Raw genomic sequence first — 22,496 nt, 5'->3', positions numbered from 1 at the left:
CTACCTTGGCAGCCACCTCTCCACAAAAGTCAACATTGACACTGAAATTCAACACCGCCTGAGCTCTGCAAGTGCAGCCTTTTTCCAAATGAAGCAGAGAGTGTTTGAGGACCGGGACATCCATAGGGATACCACGGTGCTTGTTTATAAAGCTATTGTCCTCCCAACCCTGCTGTGATGTCCGTGAGACACGGACATCACATGCAACTCCTGGAACAATTCCATCAGCGCTGCTTCAGGAAATCTCTTGGGAAGACAAGCGGACAAATGTCAGCATGCTGGAAGAAAGAAAGACCACCAGCATTGAAGCGATGGTCCTCCACCATCAACTCCGCTGGACCGGCCATGTTGTCTGGAATTGCTCTACTCCGAACTCAAGAACGGAAAACAGAATGTTGGTGGACAGGAAAAGGAGATTTAAAGATGGGCTCAAAGCCAACCTTAAAATCTCTGGCATAGACACTGAGAACTGGGAAGCCCTGGCCCTTGAGCGCTCCAGCTGGAGGTCAGCTGTGACCAGCAGTGCTGTGGAGTTTGAAGAGGCACGAATGGAGGGCGAAAGAGGGAAATGTGCCAAGAAGAAGGCTCGACAAGCCAACCCTTTACAACAACAACAATTTTGTTGATTAGCCAATTGGCCTTATCAAAAACAAACGATGCAGACATAACATACAACATATATGGATATGGACAAGCCAACCCCAACCGGGACTGCCTTCCACCTGGAAACCAATGCCCTCACTGTGGGAGAAGATGCAGATCAAGAATTGGGCTCCACAGTCACCGACGGACCCACCACCAGTACCCCGACCTTGGAGGACCATCATCCTCGGACTACGAGGGATCACCTAAGTAAAGTAATATGGCAGTGTAGACTCATATAATCCAGTTCAAATAAAATAATGTGGATTATCTGCTTTGATAATCTGGATTACATGGTAGTGTAGAAGGGGCCTTGATTTGAAAAAGACATTTCTAAGTGTTGCTCTGCAAGCTCTATCCAAACTGATATTCTTAATATCAAAATCTTCCTGACTAATTCAACTGTTAAAGCAATTATCTTAAGTTTGTAAAAACTACATTTCACATGGTTGTTCAATGTTACTACAATGTTATTACAGTTTTTACTATGAGTGCCTAAAGGTAATTTTGTATACAATATTTAAATTGATTTTGTGTATGAAACAAAGTTTACATACATTGAAGAACCAGAAAGCAAAGATATCACAATTTCAACATGGATGATATCAGATTTTGGCCCGGAAAACTCACAGCAACCCGATGATTCCGGCCATGAAAGCCTTCAACAACAGCAACAAAAAATCCTTTTTCCAGACTGATCATAAATATGACAAGTTGTTATATTTATTTCTTTCTGTGATGTCTATGACGGCTTTCTCCAGCCGACTCAAGGTGGCTCTCAACATCTTAAAAAGTACATAGAACATAAAACCGTAGCTAAAAACAGATAATCCATATTATTAAACAATAAAGTTGACATCAGTCTAAAATTCCCCATCTGACTGTAAAATGCCTGGCTTCAACTAAAAGTGGCTTCAAAAAGGAAGGTCTTCCCACCTTTCATAAAAAGGAAGGTCTTCCCACCTTTCATAAATGACATCAGTGTGGATCATGTGAGTCCACACTGCCAAATAATTTGTAACTCTGGGACTGCCTGCATTCAGTAAAGAAGCAAACAGGCTCTTTAAGAGTGAAGCACATTACTGTTGTATGTGCGCTCTAGGGGCCCTTCCACACAGCCATATGACCCAGAATATCAAGGCACATAATCCACAATATTTGCTTTGAACTGGATTATCTGAGTCCACACTGTCATATAATCTAGTTCAAATGGGATTTTATACAGCTGTGTGAAAGGGAGCTAAGAAATACAGTGTGACTGCATACATCTTAGGCTGGATCTACACTGCCATATAATTTATTTATTTATTTACTATATATACCGCCTCTCTCAGCCCGCAGGCAACTCGGGGGCGGTGTACAGTCAGCATCAAAAACATAAACGGCTGATCGTTTGTGGGATTAACATAACTCAAAAACCACTGAACGAATTGACACCAAATTTGGACACAAGACACCTATCAGGCCACCAAGTGACCCTCACTCATAAAAACACTAAAAAAAACACAAAAAGCCAAAAAAAATACAACACATTTGCAAAACCACACACACACACATATATGCAAACACATATAAACACATATACACAAAATACACACACATAAAATACACACAGACTGGACCACAGCAACGCGTGGCAGGGGATGGCTAGTTAAAGATAAAACAACAATATCAATATCAATAAAAACATGGATCAGTTTAAGTCTTCTTGTTAAAAACATTATCCAATAGCATCGTCCAGCCGTTCCGTTTTTTCTCCATGTGTTATATTGTGTCTGCAAAGGCTTGCTCAAAATCCAAGTCTTGACTTTTTTTCGGAATGTTAAAAGGGAAGGGGCCGCTCTAATATCCCTAGGAAGGGCATTCCACAGCCGAGGGGCCATCCCTGAGAAGGCCCTGTCTCTCGTCCCCGCCAGACGTACTTGTGATGAAGGTGGGATTGAGAGAAGGGTGTCCCCAGACGATCTTAAGAGTCAAATTATCTGCTTTGAGCTGGATTACATGAGTCTACACTGGTATATAATCCAGTTCAAAGCAGATAACCTGGATGTTATATGGCTGTCTGGAAGGAGCCTGGCTTCCTGGTTGTCAGCCCTGCTTTTTCGACTCTCCTTTGAGACTGAAAGCCTGGGTGCATCTACACACTGTAGAACCAATGCAGCTTGGCACCACTTTAACTGTTGTGGCTATAATGCGATGAAACCAAGGTGGTTTTCCATGGTCTTTAGCCTCCTGTGCCAAATAGTGCTGGTGCCTCACTAAACTACAGATGCATTGAGCCCTAGCAGTTAAAGTGGTGTCAAACTGGATTAACTCTACAGCGCAGATGCACCCCCAGGCAGCCAGCTATTGGCAGAGAGGAGCCACACAAGTCTAAAGTGCGGGAGGGACCTCCTTCAGGTCCCTCCCAGAGGCCACACTGCGCAGGCGCGGGGGACTTGGCCCTCTCCCTGGCTGCTTGGTTTTGCTTCCCTCTCAAGGCGGCCGCTGCGGTTTTTCCTTGCTTCCTTCCTTCCTCGGCGCCCCTTCGCTCCTTTCTTCGGCCTCGTATGAAGAATGGGAGTCCCAGCCAGGACCCAGCCCCGCCGATCCCTCCTCCTCCTCCTCCCGCCGGAATGGAAAGGGTTCAGGCGGCGGAAGGAGCTGCTTGGCCCGCCCGCTTCGTGCTTTGCTTGTACGCCGTGGGCTTCCTGGTGAGCAGCTGCATCCCCATTGTGCAACGAAGGCAGTTGGGACAGCACTGGAACCGGCCATGGCTCAGTGCTGTGCAAACATAGGGGGTTGGCCTTTGGTGAGGCAGAGAGAGCTTCAGACCTTGCAAAACCACAACTCCCATGATCCCATTGCATTGAGCCTTGGCAGTTCAAGTGCTGTCAAACTGCATTCATTCTACAGTGTAGCTGCACCCTCTCAAAGGCACCTTCCACACAGCTATATAAAATCCCACAATATCTGCTTTGAACTGAGTTATATGGCAATGTGGACTCAGATAACCCAAGGCCCTTCCACACCACCCTATATCCCAGAATATCAAGACAGAAAATCCCACATCGGTTTTGAACTGGGTTATAATGCGATTAAGCATTATATTAAGCATTATATTAAGCATTATATGGCGGTGTAGACTCAGATAAAGCAAAGCCATTCCACACAGCCCTCCATCCCAGAATGTCAAGGCAGAAAATCCCACAATATCTGCTTTGAACTGGGTTGAAGAGAGATATTGAGAAGCTGGAAGGTGTCCAGAGGAGGGTGACTAAAATGATCAAGGGTCTGGAGAACAGGCCCTATGAAGAGCGGCTTAAAGAGCTGGACATGTTTAGCCTGAAGAAGAAGAGGCTGAGAGGAGATATGATGAGGGCCATGTATAAATGCGTGATAGGAAGTCATAGGGGGGAGGGAGCAAGCTTGTTTTCTGCTGCCCTGGAGACTAGGACGCAGAATAATGGCTTCAAACTACAGGAAAGGAGATTCCATCTGAACATTAGGAAGGACTTCCTGACAGTGAGAGCCATTCAGCAGTGGAACTCTCTGCCCCGGAGTGTGTTGGAGGCTCCTTCTTTGGAAGCTTTTAAACAGAGGCTGGATGGCCATCTGTCAGGGGTGCTTTGAATGCAATATTCCTGCTTCTTGGCAGAATGAGGTTGGACTGGAAGGCCCATGAGGTCTCTTCCAACTCTATGATTCTATGATTCTATATGGCAGTGTGGACTCAGATAACCAAGGCCATTCCACACAGCCCTCTATCCCAGAATATCAAGGCAGAAAATCCCACAATATCTGCTTTTAACTGGGTTATCTTGAGTCCATACTCAGATAATGTGGGGTTATCGGGCTGTGTGGAAAGGCCCAAAGACTGGCTGTTAGCATTAATTAATTTGTTGTTGTCTTTTAAGACAGTGGGGGGATTTGGATGGGGCTTGGGCACTGATATCCTGGCTCCTACTTTCATTTCTGGGTCATTACATTTATTCTGCTGTGATGTTCCAGGTGTTTTGGACTCCAGTTCCCAGAATCCCCGATCATTGGCCAAGGTAGTTGAATTCCAAAGACTGGAGAAGAGTTTGGGAATCACTGCAAAAGAGACCAGATCCTGTCTGAGGCCCCTTCCACATCTGTATAAAATCCACATTGAACTGGATTATATAGCAGTGTGGACTCAGATAATCCAGTTCAAAACAGATGTTGCGGATTATCTGCGTTGATATTCTGCGTGTGGAAGGGCCCTGATTATAGAAGTTAAGCAGGGTTAGCCCTGGTTAGTACTTGAATGGGAGACCTCCAGCAAATACCAAGTGTTCAAGAAAAATATCTGCACGGTGTCAGGGATATCCACATTAGTTCTTTCTGTGCTTCATAATTTTCTCTTTGGATTCACCACAGTTGCCAAATGTACAGTCTTTGGCAAAAGTATGATAGCTGGCACCCAATGCTGGTGGTGTGACCCGGGTCAGAATAAGAAAATTGAACGTATTTGAACGTGTTTGCATATGATATCCGCATAGCCTTAAGCACTATGCATGGCTGTTTGTCCCCCCCCCCCCCTTTTGTTTTTCTGGCGAACTATCTTGCCATGACTCTGTCACACCTCCGTCTCTCGCTGCGCTGTCTCGGCATTGGGTCCCAGCTATCATACTTTTGCCTAGTCTTCATTCAGTATGTACAGTAGACCCTTTGTATCTACTGGGATTTGGTTCCAGGAGCTCTCAGGGATATCAAAATCAGTGAACATTCAGGTCCCATTCTGTACAACAACATAATAAAATGGCGTTCCTTATATAAACTGGCAAAATCATGTCTTGTTTATTGGATTTAAATCTACTGTATACATCTAAATCTATATTCAAACAATGGATGTTTGGATCTATGGGTGGTTAAATTTGTGGATACATAGGGCTGGCTTTATTCTCAGAATGGGTCTTTGTTTGCATGTGTCATACTAAAGGGAGGCCCATACATTGAACAGAGTGGTAGATTAATCATAGAATCATAGAGTTGGAAGAGACCACGTGGGCCACCCAGTTCAACCCCCTTCCAAGAAGCAGGAACATTGCATCAAAGCACCCCCGACAGATGGCCATCCAGCCTCTGTTTAAAAGCCTCCAAAGAAGGAGCCTCCACCACACTGGGACAGAGAGTTCCACTGCCAAACAGTTCTCACAGTTAGGAAGTTCTTCCTAATCTTCAGGTGGAATCTCCTTTCCTGTCGTTTGAAGCGATTGTGAAGTAAACTACAAGTTGCAGTAATTTCCCAGCATACTGTTGTTTACCTATGACAAACCTTGGTCCACAAATCCTAAACCCATGAAATTGGAGCTCAGACATTTTCTTTATTGAATTGCAACATAGCAGGAGGTGGAGGAAATCTGTTTACAAATTATTACATTAAATCCTCTGTTCTCAGTATATCTAACTTACAACAAATGTGTATTGTCTCTTTCAGGATTTCTTTGGAGTCAGTATGGTTGTCCCCTTATTAAGTCTTCATGTCAAGTCTTTAGGAGTGAGCCCAACAGTTGCAGGAGTGGTAGGTGAGCATGTCAGCTTCCCTTATAAGCAAATGGTGGAAGGTTCTCGTCAATACCATGCAATTTTGCATTTAAGCACTAGCCTGGCAGTTTATGCGAAGCCGTGAGGCCCCTTCCACACTGTCCTATATCCCAGATCTGATCCCAGATTATTTGATTATCCAGGGATTATCTGACAGTGGAAACTCATATAATCCAGTTTAAATCAGATAATCTGGGATCAAATCCTGCGATAGAGGGCGATATAGAAGGGACCTGGGTGGCTTGATGGAGAGGATGGAGTTCTTGCCCTTCCTTTGAGCCCAAAACAGAACCAACAAGGTTAATATAAGAGGAGTGTCCATTCTTCTCTGACCAGCACAGAAAGAAACACTGTGGTCTGTTACAATAGGAACCAAACTCTTAATCCCTCCACTTTTCAGACTAAATATTGCTTCAAAATGTCTAATGTTTCCTGGCTTATTTATAAAATCAAATTTAATAGCTACAATTAACCAAAAAGGAGATCTTTCTGTTTCAGTTTATAGTAAAATTCAAAGAGATATCTGGGCAGGGGGGGAACAACAAAAGAATCCCACCTCTGCCACCAAAGCAAGCGAAAATTAACGATATATCTGAGGCAGGGGGGAACAACAAATCCCACCTCTGCTTAACAAGGCAAGGGATGATAAAGTATTATAAATAACCGATGTTATTGGTAGTATTAGCCGCCACCACCTCAGCTTTAGTGGTCTGAGGAACCAAAAGTGTGAATGTGTTGTAGGTAAAGGTGTGTTTGCCCTGGTTCTTCTATGGCTTCTTCACTGGCTGACTGGACTTTGAAATGGTTTGACAGAGTGAGGCTGACACCAGTTAAAAGTGAACTAGAAAGAGTTTATTGAACTTGGAACAAATATCACCTCATAGAATGAGGGGTACAGAAACTTGATTCAGATGCAGAGACTTAATAGGATTAAACAGTTAGTTCTACTGACAACAAAGCTTTTAAACTTGTGAGTTTCCTTAAACACACTGTTCTATTCTTAGAAACAGTAACTCTTAGAGAACAGACTCCTGTCTGCCTCACACACAGGGCAATAAGATATCTTTAAACTTCTCCTAAGTTTAATAAGACAAAACTCTCTTTTACTGGTCCTCTTAACACAGTAAAACCCTAGCCTTTGCCTCAACCTTATTCCCTAACCTTAAGGCTCACTTTCTAGCTTTCTTTCCTGTCAGAACCCTATTCTAGCTTCCTCTCCTAAAATCCTATCCTTCTGTGTCTGATGTTAAGACACTTCTCTCTCCCTGTCAAGAGCTGACAGCCTTTTTCCCTCTCTCAACCAACTCCTCCCCCAATTGCTCTACCCAATCAGGAGATGGCTTGACTCCTCCTCCTGCCTCTGCCTGCCTTTCAAGATGAAAGCTACTGATATTCAGCCTTCGGCCTTGTCGCCTAAAAGGTAGATTTCACTACAAGTTCTTCTCCGTTTTCGTTACAAACATCTGACTTACAAATGACTCATAGTTAAGAACGGGGGTGAAACAACAGGATCAAGACTGTAGCCGCGGTTAACCCCCCCCCCCCCCCCAAATTTTCAAGTTAAAAAACTGGTTTACTCAGGAATTTTAACTGGTTAATCAAATTCCCATGCTAAGTCTATGAGAAGTAAAAGTTAAATTGATTTAATTAACTCTATATAGAATGAACCATACTATTTAAATTATTTTGTGTTATGGAACTTCTCTTCATGATTTGTTGTTGTTTTTTTTCAACCCCCCCCCCCCCAAATTTGTTCTGGCTATGGCACTGACAGAAAGTGAGAGAAATCTAGATTTAGTAAGGGAAATTCACTCCTGAAAGAGGTTTCATGGGGAAAAAGGTGTCTCAACTGAAGCTTAATCCCCAACTCTTGTTTCCACAACAAGCCACATTTTTGAAAATCCAATTATCACAGAGATGGAAAGTGAGATGAAATCTTCTGAACAGGGGCACAAACAGGAAAACAAACTCCACAGGAGTGTTAACCCTATGCTACACAGAGCTTGTGTGTGTGTGTAGTAACACTTTAAAATGTACCTGTTCTGATTTACATGCAAATAAACAAACCTACAGAGCCTATCTTGTTTGTAACTTGAGGGCTGCAGATAGTGACATTTCATAGCTTGCACACCGGAAGTTCTGACAAATTTGGTGTTCAGCTGTGCATATTTCTTCTGTGTGTATTGCATTTGTAGAATAGAAATCACATTCTTCAGATCAGCTGTGACATTACCTTTGCCCTCAGTTGACATATATGTCTAAATCTGTGGGTCGCCGGGTGTTTTGGCTTACAACTCCCAGAAATTCCATCCAGTTTACCAGCTGTTAGGATTTCTGGGAGTTGAAGGCCAAAACATCTGGGGACCCATAGGTTGAGAATCACTGGTCTAAATGGTACGGGTTCATATAATGTAGTCCTAACTCAAAGAAGAGATAGCTGTAAGGAACTCCTTTTGCCAACAGAAATTCTCTTCCATTAACAGAGGCCTCTTCCATCCGCTGGTCTCAAAGATCTACAGTACCTAGGGCCAGATCAACTACACCCCAGAGTATTGAAGGAACTAGCGGAAGTCATTTCGGAACCATTGGCAACCATCTTTGAGAGTTCTTGGAGAACGGGAGAAGTTCCAGCAGATTGGAGGAGGGCCAATGTGGTCCCAATCTTCAAGAAGGGAAAAAAGGATGACCCAAACAACTACCGTCCGGTCAGCCTCACGTCGATACCGGGCAAGATTCTGGAAAAGATTGTTAAGGAAGCGGTCTGCAAACACTTAGAAACAAATGCAGTCATCGCTAATAGTCAACATGGATTTATCAAAAACAAGTCATGCCAGACTAATCTGATCTCTTTCTTCGATAGAGCTACAAGCTGGGTAGATGCGGGGAATGCCGTGGATGTAGCATACCTGGATTTCAGTAAGGCCTTCGACAAGGTCCCCCATGACCTTCTGGCAAGGAAACTAGTCCAATGTGGGCTAGGCAAAACTACGGTGAGGTGGATCTGTAATTGGTTAAGTGGACGAACACAGAGAGTGCTCACTAATGCTTCCTCTTCATCTTGGAAAGAAGTGACAAGTGGAGTGCCGCAGGGTTCCGTCCTGGGCCCGGTCCTGTTCAACATCTTTATTAATGACTTAGATGAAGGGCTAGAAGGCATGATCATCAAGTTTGCAGATGACACCAAATTGGGAGGGATAGCCAATAGTCCAGAGGACAGGAGCAGAATTCAAAACGATCTTGACAGATTAGAGAGATGGGCCAAAACTAACAAAATGAAGTTCAACAGTGACAAATGCAAGATACTCCACTTTGGCAGAAAAAATGAAATGCAAAGATACAGAATGGGGGACGCCTGGCTCGAGAGCAGTACGTGTGAAAAAGATCTTGGAGTCCTCGTGGACAACAAGTTAAACATGAGCCAACAATGTGATGTGGCGGCAAAAAAAGCCAATGGGATTTTGGCCTGTATCAATAGGAGCATAGTGTCCAGATCTAAGGAAGTAATGCTACCCCTCTATTCTGCTTTGGTTAGACCACATCTGGAATATTGTGTCCAATTCTGGGCGCCACAATTCAAGAGAGATATTGACAAGCTGGAATGTGTCCAGAGGAGGGCGACTAAAATGATCAAGGGTCTGGAGAACAAGCCCTATGAGGAGCGGCTTAGGGAACTGGGCATGTTTAGCCTGAAGAAGAGAAGGCTGAGAGGAGATATGATAGCCATGTATAAATATGTGAGAGGAAGCCACAGGGAGGAGGGAGCAAGCTTGTTTTCTGCTTCCTTGGAGACTAGGACGCGGAACAATGGCTTCAAACTACAAGAAAGGAGATTCCATCTGAACATTAGGAAGAACTTCCTGACTGTGAGAGCCGTTCAGCAGTGGAACTCTCTGCCCCGGAGTGTGGTGGAGGCTCCTTCTTTGGAAGCTTTTAAGCAGAGGCTGGATGGCCATCTGTCAGGGGTGATTTGAATGCAATATTCCTGCTTCTTGGCAGGGGGTTGGACTGGATGGCCCATGAGGTCTCTTCCAACTCTTTGATTCTATGATTCTATGATTCTATAGAACAGAACTGTTCTGCTGAACTCTGATAAGTCAGAAAAGCAGGTAGAAATGTGTGGGATACGGAACTATCCAAATTATGCCAAATTCAAACCTCCTTTATCTCAAAGACACAACCAGAATGGTTAGGGAAGGGTAGTCCTATATAATTTTAAGTATCTTTAGACTAGTATGGTTTCTATATGGAATAATTCCATCTGGCTTAATGTTGGTGCAACTTGTTCTTATATGTCTTTGGTCATTTCGATTGTGCTCATACAAGGGATGTTTCTGCAGAGCTGATGCATTTTAGCATCAGGGTAACATGTTCAATCAAAGTAAATTTGTCCACTAGGGAAACCCCTTGGTTCCTCTCATTGCATCCCAAGTACTGACAAAAATACCAGATTCCAGCTGCTGTCAGTAAATTATTTCAAAACTTGAAAATGTTATTGGAACATTATTACAGCTTTTGAAAGGAGTACAATTAGTGCTACTTGTTTAAAAAATAAGACACAAGTAACATTACTCAGGTGTCATATGTAACTAACACATTAATCTTACATTGTTATTCATTTTTAAAAGCCCCCCATAAATAAAAATGAAATAATAAGTAATTGTTGCTCATACTAACAAAGAAACACCCAAACTAAGCATTCAACTAGTGTCCTCTCAATACCCCCCAAAGTAACACATCACAAGTGACAGTACCATGTGTAGCATCCTAATTCCAAGGTCTGAATTGCTCACATCGTTTTCCCCATCTCGTTTCCACAAGGCCTTGCTAAATAATGAAGTTATTCAATTTTAAAGGGTTTATTTAGCCAGAAATATTTGTGAACCAGTCAGAGTTGATGTCAGAGATTATTTGCTTTGCTATTGTTGAAAATGCATTACAAAAAAATTGCTCCAAAAAGATGACTAATATTTGATTTTCAACATTTATCTTGCTTTTAGGGTCTTTATATGGAATACTGCAGCTCTTTTCCAGCACTTTAGTGGTAAGCTTCCCCGATGATAAAGTATTGCTGAGTTCATAATGCAAAAATATCCTTTTGAAGGTAGTCTTTAAGAAGAATGATATACCCGATCTTTAAGAACAAGTGATATGTGTTTTAAAGGCTATTTAAGTGTATTTATTGTATTTTAATCTGTTTTTACCACACTGTCACTATTTTTTTTTGCTTTTATATTGTGCTTTTTAAACTTGATTAAGTTGAGATTGTTAGCTGCCTTGAGCGCCCATGGGGAGAAAGGTGGGGCATGATCGCTTCTCGGTCTTTTGGCTAAGATCAAGTGTAGAATAAAGATAATAATAATAATAATAATAATAATAATAATAATAATAATACAAATTCTGATATAAATGAAAGTATCATTTACTGCCACCTCGGCTGCTGCCTTATGCTCTTGTTCAAAGGAATGTGGAAGCCTCACTTCATACCTCATTCCACACAAAGCGGTAAACAATACTTCTGTATGCAACCCAGACAGCTGGATGCATATGGGATGCACACAGGAGCCCATCACACCCTTTTCTGTTCTCTCCAAACTTTTAGAAAGAATGTGTTGAGAATCATCACACAGTAGACAGTTTTTCTCCTCCCACTCGGTCCTAAGCCCCCTGACATCGCTCCCTGTCAGTCCCTCCTTTTTTTTTCAAATCTTGTGCAGTTATGCAGGGGTTTTTTTTAACCAAGCAGCCAGTTAGCATCTCCCTCACCCCCGTTCCTGCTTTGTCATGATTTTAGAAAAATACCAGTCTCATGGTGTGAAGAAACTTCAGAATTGTGCCGTTTCAATATTTTCAAAAAAATAACCAGAAAAGAAAATCACTAGTTAGTTTAGAGGCTTATCAGGGGTCTGTCCCCAGCAACCACTGCAAGTGTAATGGCAGCTGCTTCCATAGAGGGTCAGCAAAAGCCACCCCCAAGGAGACGTCACAGGCACAGCCGACGAGTTGCATACTGCAGCTGACGTCTCTGATGTGCACTGAGTGAAAAAACATGATTTGAATTCTGTGTTCTTTATATTCCATTTCTGACACTCTTTGCCTACATTTGACTAGCAGTTGCTAACGAAAGGGACCATGCGGCATGTGGTAGAACCCATACGCAACTGCAGGCAAAGGATCTCAAAAACAACATCTAAGACTATGTGATGAAATCCTTCATGTTTGCAGTCCCGCTCAATTTAGTAAAGCTTGTAGAAGCCAGGCTCACTCCCCTAAGAACACTGTAGCCTTCCATCCTTGCCCATTCCTGATCTCGGCAAGCTCAAGGAAATGTCTGTTGCCATTGCAAAACATATTTTAGTACCCACCTCCACTTTAAAAGCAACTTCCTTTGCATTCTGCACATCTCTATTTAAGAGACTGCAGAGCAAAGGTGAAGAACCAAGGTTCCAAAAGACCAGAAAGACCTGCTGAGACACAATGTAGCCTTAATTACCAGTCTCATGGTGTGAAGAAACTTCAGAAGAAACTTCTGATATTTGGTCCCTGGCTAGAGTGTTCTCAGAAGCTTCTTTGGCTGGAGAATTCCCCTGCCTTGTCTGCTGTCTCTACATGGAAAGGGACAGGAGAGGAAAGTGTATTAAACTATCTCAACATCAGTCGGCTCCTGAACATCAGTTGGCTCCTTCAAGCATTTGTCAAGTATGCAGTCAGCTATACGGGCCACTCATCATCCCAACTGGGGTTAACATTGCTACTCTCCTAACACAGGAAAGGCAAAAGTGCAGGTGAATCTAGGAAGTGGTTACTCCCAGACTATGGTCTCAGTGGGCTCCTGGAAGCACCAGTTGAGTATGTCCCACTTAACACAGTGGTTATCTACTGGGGAAAAAAGAAATGCAATGCCATTATCATACTGTGTAACATCTTCTCTGTATAGATTCTCTCACATCTTATTATACACAACTTTTCTTTATTAGCTTGCAGTTTACTAAAACCTCAGGAGAAAAATATAAAGAAATTCATGGTTTTGTCTTTGATCAAGTGACCAAAGATAAAAATGCAAATTCCTCTTTCTGCAAGCCTGTCAAAGAAATGAACTTTATAGGTCACTTGGGGAACTTCTGTGAACTGAATGTCCTGTCCATGCTGCAAAGTAATTAAAAGATTATGGCTGACCTCTCATATACTTTAAGTTAAGATACACAGAATCAGTCCATTCAGAACAAAGAGCTGGATTTATTTCTGTATTGCTGTTGTTACTGTTATTTTATTTTTATTTTATTTTTTGGTCGTGTCAGGAGCGACTTGAGAAACTGCAAGTTGCTTCTGGTGTGAGAGAATTGGCCATCTGCAAGGACGTTGCCCAGGGGACGCCAGGATGTTTTGATGTTTTACTACTGTTGTGGGAGGCTTCTCTCATGTCCCTGCATGGAGAGCCAGAGCTGATAGAGGGAGTTCATCCGCACACTCCCTGGATTTGAACCTGCAACCTGTCGGTCTTCAGTCCTGCTGGCACAGGGGTTTAACCCACTGCGCCACCGGGGGCTCCTGTTACTGTTATTAAAGGAGGCGATCTAATTCAGGAGCCTCTGGCGGCACAGTGGGTTAAAGCGCTGAACTGCTGAACTTGCTGACTGAAAGGTTGCAGGTTTGAATCCGAGGGGCAGACAACGCCGACTCTTAGGCTTAGAAATGGAGATGAGCACCAACATCCAGAGTCAGACACGACTGGACACCGGGGGAAAATCTTTACTTTACCTATCTTAATTCATCTGGTGCCTGCATAAAGCATTTGCTTTGGATATTTTTTTTTCTAAGTCTTTTTTTCTGAGGCTTCCAGGATCAAGAAGGATCTGGTGCTTTTAGGGTACTAGCATACATCCATTGCAATCCACAGGACTTAAGTTACTCATGACCAGTTTGTCTCACTGATTTCAGTGCATGCTAAAATCACTGAGAAAAATTGGTCATAACTAAGTGAAGTCTTGTGTAATTTAGTTGATCAGGTCTAAGCATAACTAAATCTGGAGTGAACTTCCTAAATGTTTACAGTGATTTAACTTTGAATGTGCTTTGAATATGTTTCAATGGTTTATATCTGAATTTTTAAATTCTGTTTATATTTAATTCTGTTTTGATGTTTGCATATTTGTATATTTAAAATTGTGTGCTAATGCTTTTAGGTTAAGCCTCTTTGAATCCTCTTTGGGAGAGATAAAGCGGGGTATAAGTATAATAATAATAATAATAATAATAATAATAATTTTCTTATACTGATTTACTGAAGTCATTCCTTCTGTGTCTTCTATAGGGATCTTGGAGTGATGTAGTAGGAAGACCATATTGCCTACTTGTCTGCATTCTCTTCAGTGCATTAGGTTATTTTGTGCTTAGTATGTCCACTAATATTTTCCTGTTTGCTGTTGCTCGCATTTTTGTGGGTAAGTAGTAATTTGCCATTTAGACTCAATCTCAATCAATAATTAATACGATATCAGGAATTATAAATCAGTGTGTTTGTTTAGTTCAGAAAAACAACAGTTCTGAACAGCTATGTTGTGCATCAGCAAAAAGGTTAAACATGTTTAATACCAATGTTTTTCCAATAGAAAAACAGAAGATATAATTCTGCTTTATATTTTATTTTTAAATTAAATTGTACCTGTTCTTGTCATAAAAGGTGCAACAATTTGGAAACAGATTGGAACTTGGAAAAGGTATTTTTTTCAGACTATACTTTCAGAATCCCCCAGCTAGCATGGCAAATGTGATATTTTATATTTTGAATTGGATTTGTATTCATAGCAGTTCATTGCTTATGTCAAAAGATCATTGAAAAACTACATAATAACAAATATGAACTGATTATAAACAAGAATATATGTATATATCACTGTTGTACAATATAAAATTATTGGAAAGGTTGGTTTCTGCAGAATTCAAAACGCTTGTCATCTAGGAGACTTGGAACAACCCACAATAATTTTGCTAATACAAAACAATTCAGTGAGATAGATGTGCAGTATAACGAATGAGTTCACAAAGATGTCTCACATCCTGCTTCAAGGGCAATGCAGGCTATAGAAGACCCTGCTGTCTGTATCATTCAGTAAAAATACTTTTTATTTCTTGTCTGTGTCCCAAGCTCAGTTCTGTCAAATAGAAAGACAGAAATATTTCTCAGGAGCAATTAAGCAGTATAAAGTGGGCGCTAAAGGAGATAGTGAGGGAGAACCTCAATATTGCTGACTCCATGCACACATTTCCTCAGGATAATAGGGGTTTTCAAATATCTTCTGGTCAATACTGTTGTTGGCACTGTCTGAGTCACGATCTGGTAAATGCTTTCCTCCTTTCTTAAACTACAGCTGCCTTCTCATGCTGGGTAGGGAATTATGGTGAATGCAGGAGATTTCCAAAGATCATACTACTTAAATTTTGTAGACATTACATATTGCATTTTTTTAAACTCCCAATTTCTATTCAGGGCAAAATGTGACTTTTGAACCATAGACATGTCCCAGGCTCTTTTTGTGGTCCTCACTTCCCCCTAACTGTTTCTCCTTTATAGTTTCAAATAACTTGCAAGGGCTTTAAGACTCAAAGTACAGATTTTTCAAAACCAGCAGTGAATATCTAGATCAGGAGTCCTCAATTTTTTTAAACAGAGGGCCATGTCACAGTCTTAAATACCTTTCTTGTTCACTTTTAGGTATCTTCAAACATACGCACTCCATTTCAAAAGTTCTCATCTCTGACTTGGTTCCTGAGAAGCAGCGCCTCTTAGTAATAGGACATTTCAATGCAGCCGCCAATTTTGGCTTCATTTTGGGACCTCCTGTTGGAGGCTACCTTACAGAGCTAGAGGGTGGTTTTCACTTGACAGCATTTGTCTGTGCCTCCATCTTCATCTTGAATGCTGGTATGTATGTGTTGCTCTGTCAAGGTTTTAAAGCTATTTATTACTTCATTATATTCACAAGGTTTATATGATTTATATGCAAACAATGTAAATCAGTTCTATACACTTACCCTAGACCAAGGCCAGCTATGAGGACAATCCCTATCCTGAATATTTATGCATCTTGTATCTTTATATCATGGGGAAAAATTAATGAAACCATACACATGAGAACTGCTGAAGTGTTAATTGAAAGACTCTTAATTCAGGAAGGAGAAAAATAAGAGGCATTTGTTCTGCTGCTGATAGACAATTAGAAATGAGTAAATCTGGTAATCTCTATAAATCATGCAGGTGTCTACTGGTAGATCTGGATCTACCTGTACTTAGCCTCACCTCACTAGGGATTGCAATTTTGGATTACCTCCACTTAGTTTTCTCTCATTCCTCACTGCAGCCACATCCTGTTTTCTTTATTTTGGTTCATAAATTATGACTTTGGTTTCTTGCATTGCATATAAGCTGGTAGTTGATGTGATGCTGTCATTGTGCCTTCTTGTGTGAAAATTGGTCTTCCTCTCTTTAAACCGGCATAGTTCCATTCCACTTAGGCAGAAAAAAATGAAATGCAAAGATACAGAATGGGGGACTCCTGGCTCAAGAGCAGTACATGTTATAAAGATGTTGGAGTCCTCATGGACAACGAGTTAAGCATAAGCCAACAATGTGATGCGGCAGCTAAAAAAGCCAATGGGATTTTGGTCTACATAAATAGGAGTCTAGTGTATAGGTCCAGTGAACTCATGCTACCCCTCTATTCTTTCTTGGTCAGACCACACCTGAAATCACACTGTATCCAGTTCTGGGCACTGCAGTTGAAGGGAGTTGTTGACAACTGGAATGTGTCCAGAGGAGGGGCCACTAAAATGATCAAAGGTCTGGAGAACAAGCCTTATGAGGAGTGGCTTAAAGAGCTGGGCATATTTAGACTTCAGAAGAGACGGCTGAGAGGAGACATGATGGCCATGTATAAATATGTGAGGGGAAGTCATAGGGAGGAGGGAGCAAGCTTGTTTTCTGCTGCCCTGGAGACTAGGACGCAGAACAATGGCTTCAAATAACAGGAAAGGCAATTCCACCTGAACATTAGGAAGAACTTCCTGATTGCAGAAGCTGTTCAGCAGTGGAACTCTCTGTCCAGAGTGTGGTGGAGGCTCCTTCTTTGGAGACTTTTAAACAGAGGTTGGATGGCCATCTGTCGGGGGTGGATTTGTTACAACCTGTTCAGCTTGATGACGTGGACAAGATTCTTGGAGCGTTGAGAGCAACCACCTGTGCCCTGGATGCTTGCCCTTCCTGGCTGGTCAAACTCGCCAGTGGGGGATTGGCCGAGTGGATCTCAAAGATCATAAATGCCTCATTGGAACAGGGTCATATTCCATTGAGCCTGAAAAGTGCAATTGTGAGACCGTTACTTTAAAAGGCGTCCCTAGATTCCTCGGTCCTAAATAACTACCAGCCTATCTCTAACCTCCCCTTCCTGGGCAAGGTTCTAGAGCGGGTGGTTGCCTCCCAACTCCAGGGATTTTTGGATGAGGTTCCATTCTATCCCCCATGCTTTTTAATATCTACATGAAACCACCTGGTGAGGTCATCTGGAATTTTGGAGTTGGGTGCCATCTGTATGCAGATGACACCCAACTCTACTACTGATTTCCACCAAATTCCAAGGAAGTCTCCAAGACCCTGAACCAGTGTCTGACTGCTGTGATGGACTGGATGAAGGTTAACAGGTTGAAGCTTAATCCAGACAAGACAGAGGTCCTCCTGGTCAGTCGTGGGGCCAACCAGGGTATTGGGTGGTAACCTGTGCTTGATTGGGTTACACTCCCCCTGAGGGCACAGGTCTGTAGCTTGGGCTCAACGCTGTCACTTGATGCTCAGGTGCCGGCAGTAGCCAGGAGGGCCTTTGCATGACTCAAACTCATGCACCACCTGCGACCATACCTCATGAAGTCTGACTTGGTCAGCGTTGTCCACGCCTTGGTTACATCCAGATTGGACTATTGCAATGCGCTCTACGTGGGGCTGCCCTTGAAGACAGCCCAGAAGCTCCAACTGGTACAACGGGCAGCAGCCAGGCTCCTTACTGGAGCAAACTATAGGGAACATACAACGCCCCTTATAAAACAGCTTCACTGGCTGCCAGTAAGCTTCTGAGCCAAATTCAAGGTGCAGGTTATGACCTATAAAGCCCTAAACGGTTCGGACCCCACCTATCTTTGCGATCGCATCTCCTTCTTTGAGCCAGCGCGGACTTTAAGATCTTCCAGGGAGGACCTCCTTTCGCTCCCACCACCATCACAAGCATGGCTGGTGGGATGAGAGAGAGGGCCTTCTCAGTGATGGCCCCCCGCCTCTGGAACGCCCTTCCTAGAGAAATAAGACAGGCCCCATCCCTCCTCTTTTGTAAGAGCTTGAAGACCTGGTGGTTTAAACAAACCTTTGAGAACCACTAGTTCTAGCTTAACCCTAGATACTGTTGAAATTGGCCATATCTTTTTCTACCAATTACCCAGGTTACTTTCTTCTATTTAGCCCTGGAAATGTACAGCCATAGACTCTACCTAATTTCCTGGGCCCTCTAAAATCACACTAGCCTTGGCCCGGCCTTTTCAATTGCCGTGAACAGGCAGGATTATTTTAAATATATACGTGCTATTGTGTTTTTTAATGCTTCTATTGTCTTGTTAATTTTATGTTTATTCTATTTTCCTTGTATGTATTGATTATGTTATTTGGAAACCACTCTGAGTCCCCTTTGGGAGACAAAGCGGTATATAAATAAAGTTTTTTGTTGTTGTTGGGTACTTCAAATGCAATTTTCCTGCTTCTTGGCAGGGGATTGCACTGGATGATCCACAAGGTCTCTTCCAACTCTATGATTCTACGATTCTATGAATTCAAAGCACCAGCTTTGCATTAATTCTCTTTTATATATACCTGTATATGTGAGACTGGTGTTTTTTTCCAGGATACTTCATTACTTCCAGAAAATAATTCAGAACTCTATGATTGTCACTCCATTTTCTTTGCAGGAGTTTTCTGGATGGTGCTGCAACATGAAAGAAAGACCCATGGAAATGAATGGGTCACTATTAATAAGAAAAAAGACATGCTCTCAACAGAGATTAAAAACAGCCTACATCTCCAGTCCTTATCTCATGATGCTGCAAAGTACAGCCCTCCAACTGAATCCTCTTGGACTCAAGTTATATCTGTGCTCAAGAGGCTTGACAGCATTGCAAGGTCTGATCTGTGGGACCTTTTTCTGGTACGGCTGCTGATGTCTGTTGCAGTGATGTTGTACCACAGCAATTTTGTCTTGGCACTTGAAGAGAGGTTTGAGTTGAAGCCTAAACTGACTGGCTACTTTATAAGCTACAGCAGTACACTTGGAGTCGCTGCTGGCTTTCTGCTTGGACCAATCACAAGACTGTATCAGCACAATACCTATGCCATCCTGCTGCGGTCCACTGTTCTCACTTGTGTGCTACTGATGCTATATTCGTTGTTGGAAAGTGTATGGGCTGTTGTCATATCTTCCACATTTTTAGCTTTTTCAACCACTGTAGGCCGCACTTGCATTACTGACCTTGAACTGACCCTGGGGGGTAATGAAGCCAGTGGTCTGCTTATAGGCATTGGTCAATCTGTGTCAGCCGTGGGACGAATAGTTTCCCCTCTCATCTCAGGAATTGGCCAGGAATTCAGTCCATGTGGGCCTCCTCTTCTTGGAGGTCTGCTGGGATTTGTAGCTGTACTCATCATGATCATGAATAAATCGCGATATTCTGGCACCAGGAGCACGAAACTGAAAAGCACGTAGTGAACTACATTGCATTTCATGCAAACAAAATAAAAACAACAGTGAAATCAAAATGTTTTATCAAAGAATGTAGGGGTTCAAAAAGACTGTGCTGCAATTTCAGAAACATTGGAGAAACAAGGAAGAAGCTGAATGCATCTCTTGCATTTTTCCCCTGACCTGCCAACTCAACAGGGGTGATCTGAAATGACCAGAAAAATACATTAAATCACTAAGGATTTCCCAGCTGTAATTCAAAGGGAAAGTTGTCACATCTAAGGTCTGGAAAATCCTTTTAAAAATACTGTAAGACACAGCATTTTCCGATTCCAAAATTATACTTGCTACTTTAAATGGGTTAAAGGGTGCCATTATCATTGTCTGTGGTAATCAGTTTGATCTTAAAATGTAGGGCATTCTTCCATGAAGAAGGAGCCCATTGTGTTGCTGTCCTACAGCAATTCCAAGAGTGGGCCAAGTGTCGGTACTTTTATGCCACTTATCACTCTTGGCTTAGAATAAGGGTAAATGTATTGAAAGATAGATGGCATCATCTGGTTATGTGCTTTAGACGCTACTAGTTCTCAGGATCCAGCTGAACTGGAATCTGCAAAGCCAAGAAAGATAAATCAGAGGAGAATGCTAGTTTCAGAGCACCATCTCACCTTTCCATGTTACTCCTCTATGGAATCTTGGGCAAGATGTACTTTTTTTACTCTGTCTCTGTATTCTCAAGTCTCCCTTATGTTTGTAACACTGGAGGACTGGGTTGCTGTGAGGTTTTTTGGGGGGGATTTATGGCCATGTTCCAGTACATGCCCAAAAAAACCACAACAACCTAGTGATTCCAGCCATTCCAGCCTTCGACAACACCGGAGGACTGCCTTCAGCACCAGGGGAAGACTGTGGGCTTGTAGCATGCCACAAAATATGCATCTTTTGATGGATCAGGAATTCTACAGGCCTGCTTTAAGTAAATAACTCAATAGAAAAAACCAGTCTGCAAAGAGAATGTGTTACAGTCACCAAATAAAGTTCTAACAAGGCAAAAATGGGTGATTTAAGGAATCTATAACCTCTCTGTACTTAAGGACCAATTCTAAGCACATTTCTTCAGAACAGGTTTCCTTGGAACAAATCTTGAGGCTTAGTTACATATTACACCAGTGAGTAACTGAATTCTAAGAAGAGTAGGGTAGGGGATGTTAATATTTTCTTTACTCACTGCTCCAAACTAATATCACTTCTCCTCTTCCTCAACACCTCGTGCTATTTTAGTTGTACTTGAGGGTGAGAACCCCACCAGAAAGCAGGAAGGGAAAGTTGTAACTTGGTTTGAAATGTGGCACATGTATGCACTTTTAACTATTTGGTCAGTTTTACTCTTCCAAATAGTCAAGTTCAGGGTATAGAGCAGGTGTATTCTGACTTCCATTTGCTCAGAAATATGTTGTGCATGGGAAAGGGATGCATACAGTGGCAAGCTTTGAAACCAAACCAGCATTTACCTGTTAACAAGTCCAATTTATATCCTTTGGGGACTGCATTTATTTTGAAACTTGACATAACATTTAATTAGGTCATTTAAATTATGTAGATAAATAAAGATCGTGAAAGTATTGTGGTATTCCTGGGAAAAGGCAGGCTATAAAAATATGGCCTCAGAAATGTCTTGTTTAAGACAATTTTGCAGTACTGTACTTGTTTAAAGCAAGCAGAATGCTTATCTACAATGTTACTGTTCTCAAGATTGCACTATAAAGTTGATAAAGGGAAATAAAAGGAAAATTATTACTTTTCTGCTTGGTTTCATAATTGTCACTTGCTTAATTGTTGTTCCAGTTAGAGTACATACACAGTAGGCACATGGTATTCCAAAACTGAACAGGTTGTTTACACTTTTAAAATATAAAATACTGTATATAAAGTACAAATAAGCAAGGGACCATTGTAGTATCTTGCATGAATACTTAATTTATCACTAGATGGCAATGTCGAGCTGGATCTTTAGTAGACTGGACAAGGTGTGAGTTGGATGTATAATAAAATATACATCTCTGCAATTTTCTTCTTGTGGGCTTATTCTCTACCATTCTCAAGCCATTTCCCACAGGTTCTTTTGGTCAATAAGCAGTTTATGACACACCACCAAGGTTGGTTCTGCATTATCCACAGTTTTGAAGAACAGAATATGGGATGTACTTACATGACATGACTAACTAGGAAGCCAGATAAATTGTGGCTTGTCATGGAGGAATGACACAAGAGTGTCTGCCTTAGGGCCTACAAAGACAAGATTCACAAATATATATATACATGAATTGAGAATAAAAACAAAGATATTTCAAACTATCCATTTTAACAGATTTGCACATTTAGAATGATCTGTCAGTCCCTAATGGTACATTGAAGCAAAACGGTGCCAAATACAATTATACCTAGAGGTTATGAAAACCTTAATACAGCACTGGCTGGCACAGAAATTATTGATGTTTTTAACAGTGACTCATATCTTTAAATTTTACATTTACCTGGTGT

The 22,496-nt window shown here is 41.9% G+C and overlaps 1 protein-coding gene across 1 annotated transcript; it reads left to right on the top strand.

Annotated features, from left to right (window-relative positions):
- Positions 1–3,057: 3,057 nt before the first annotated feature.
- Positions 3,058–21,756, top strand: MFSD9 (major facilitator superfamily domain containing 9). The gene is made up of 6 exons (XM_060769730.2): positions 3,058–3,335; positions 6,086–6,173; positions 11,190–11,233; positions 14,501–14,630; positions 15,902–16,111; positions 19,189–21,756. The coding sequence occupies exons 1-6, from the start codon at positions 3,192–3,194 to the stop codon at positions 19,977–19,979; spliced, it is 1,407 nt and encodes a 468-aa protein (XP_060625713.2). The 5' UTR covers positions 3,058–3,191; the 3' UTR covers positions 19,980–21,756.
- The last annotated feature ends 740 nt before the right edge of the window (positions 21,757–22,496 follow it).

Source organism: Anolis sagrei, chromosome 3, assembly GCF_037176765.1.
Source record: "Anolis sagrei isolate rAnoSag1 chromosome 3, rAnoSag1.mat, whole genome shotgun sequence".
NCBI classification, from domain to species: Eukaryota; Metazoa; Chordata; class Lepidosauria; order Squamata; family Dactyloidae; genus Anolis; species Anolis sagrei.
This window is presented reverse-complemented; position numbering and strand designations above follow the sequence as displayed.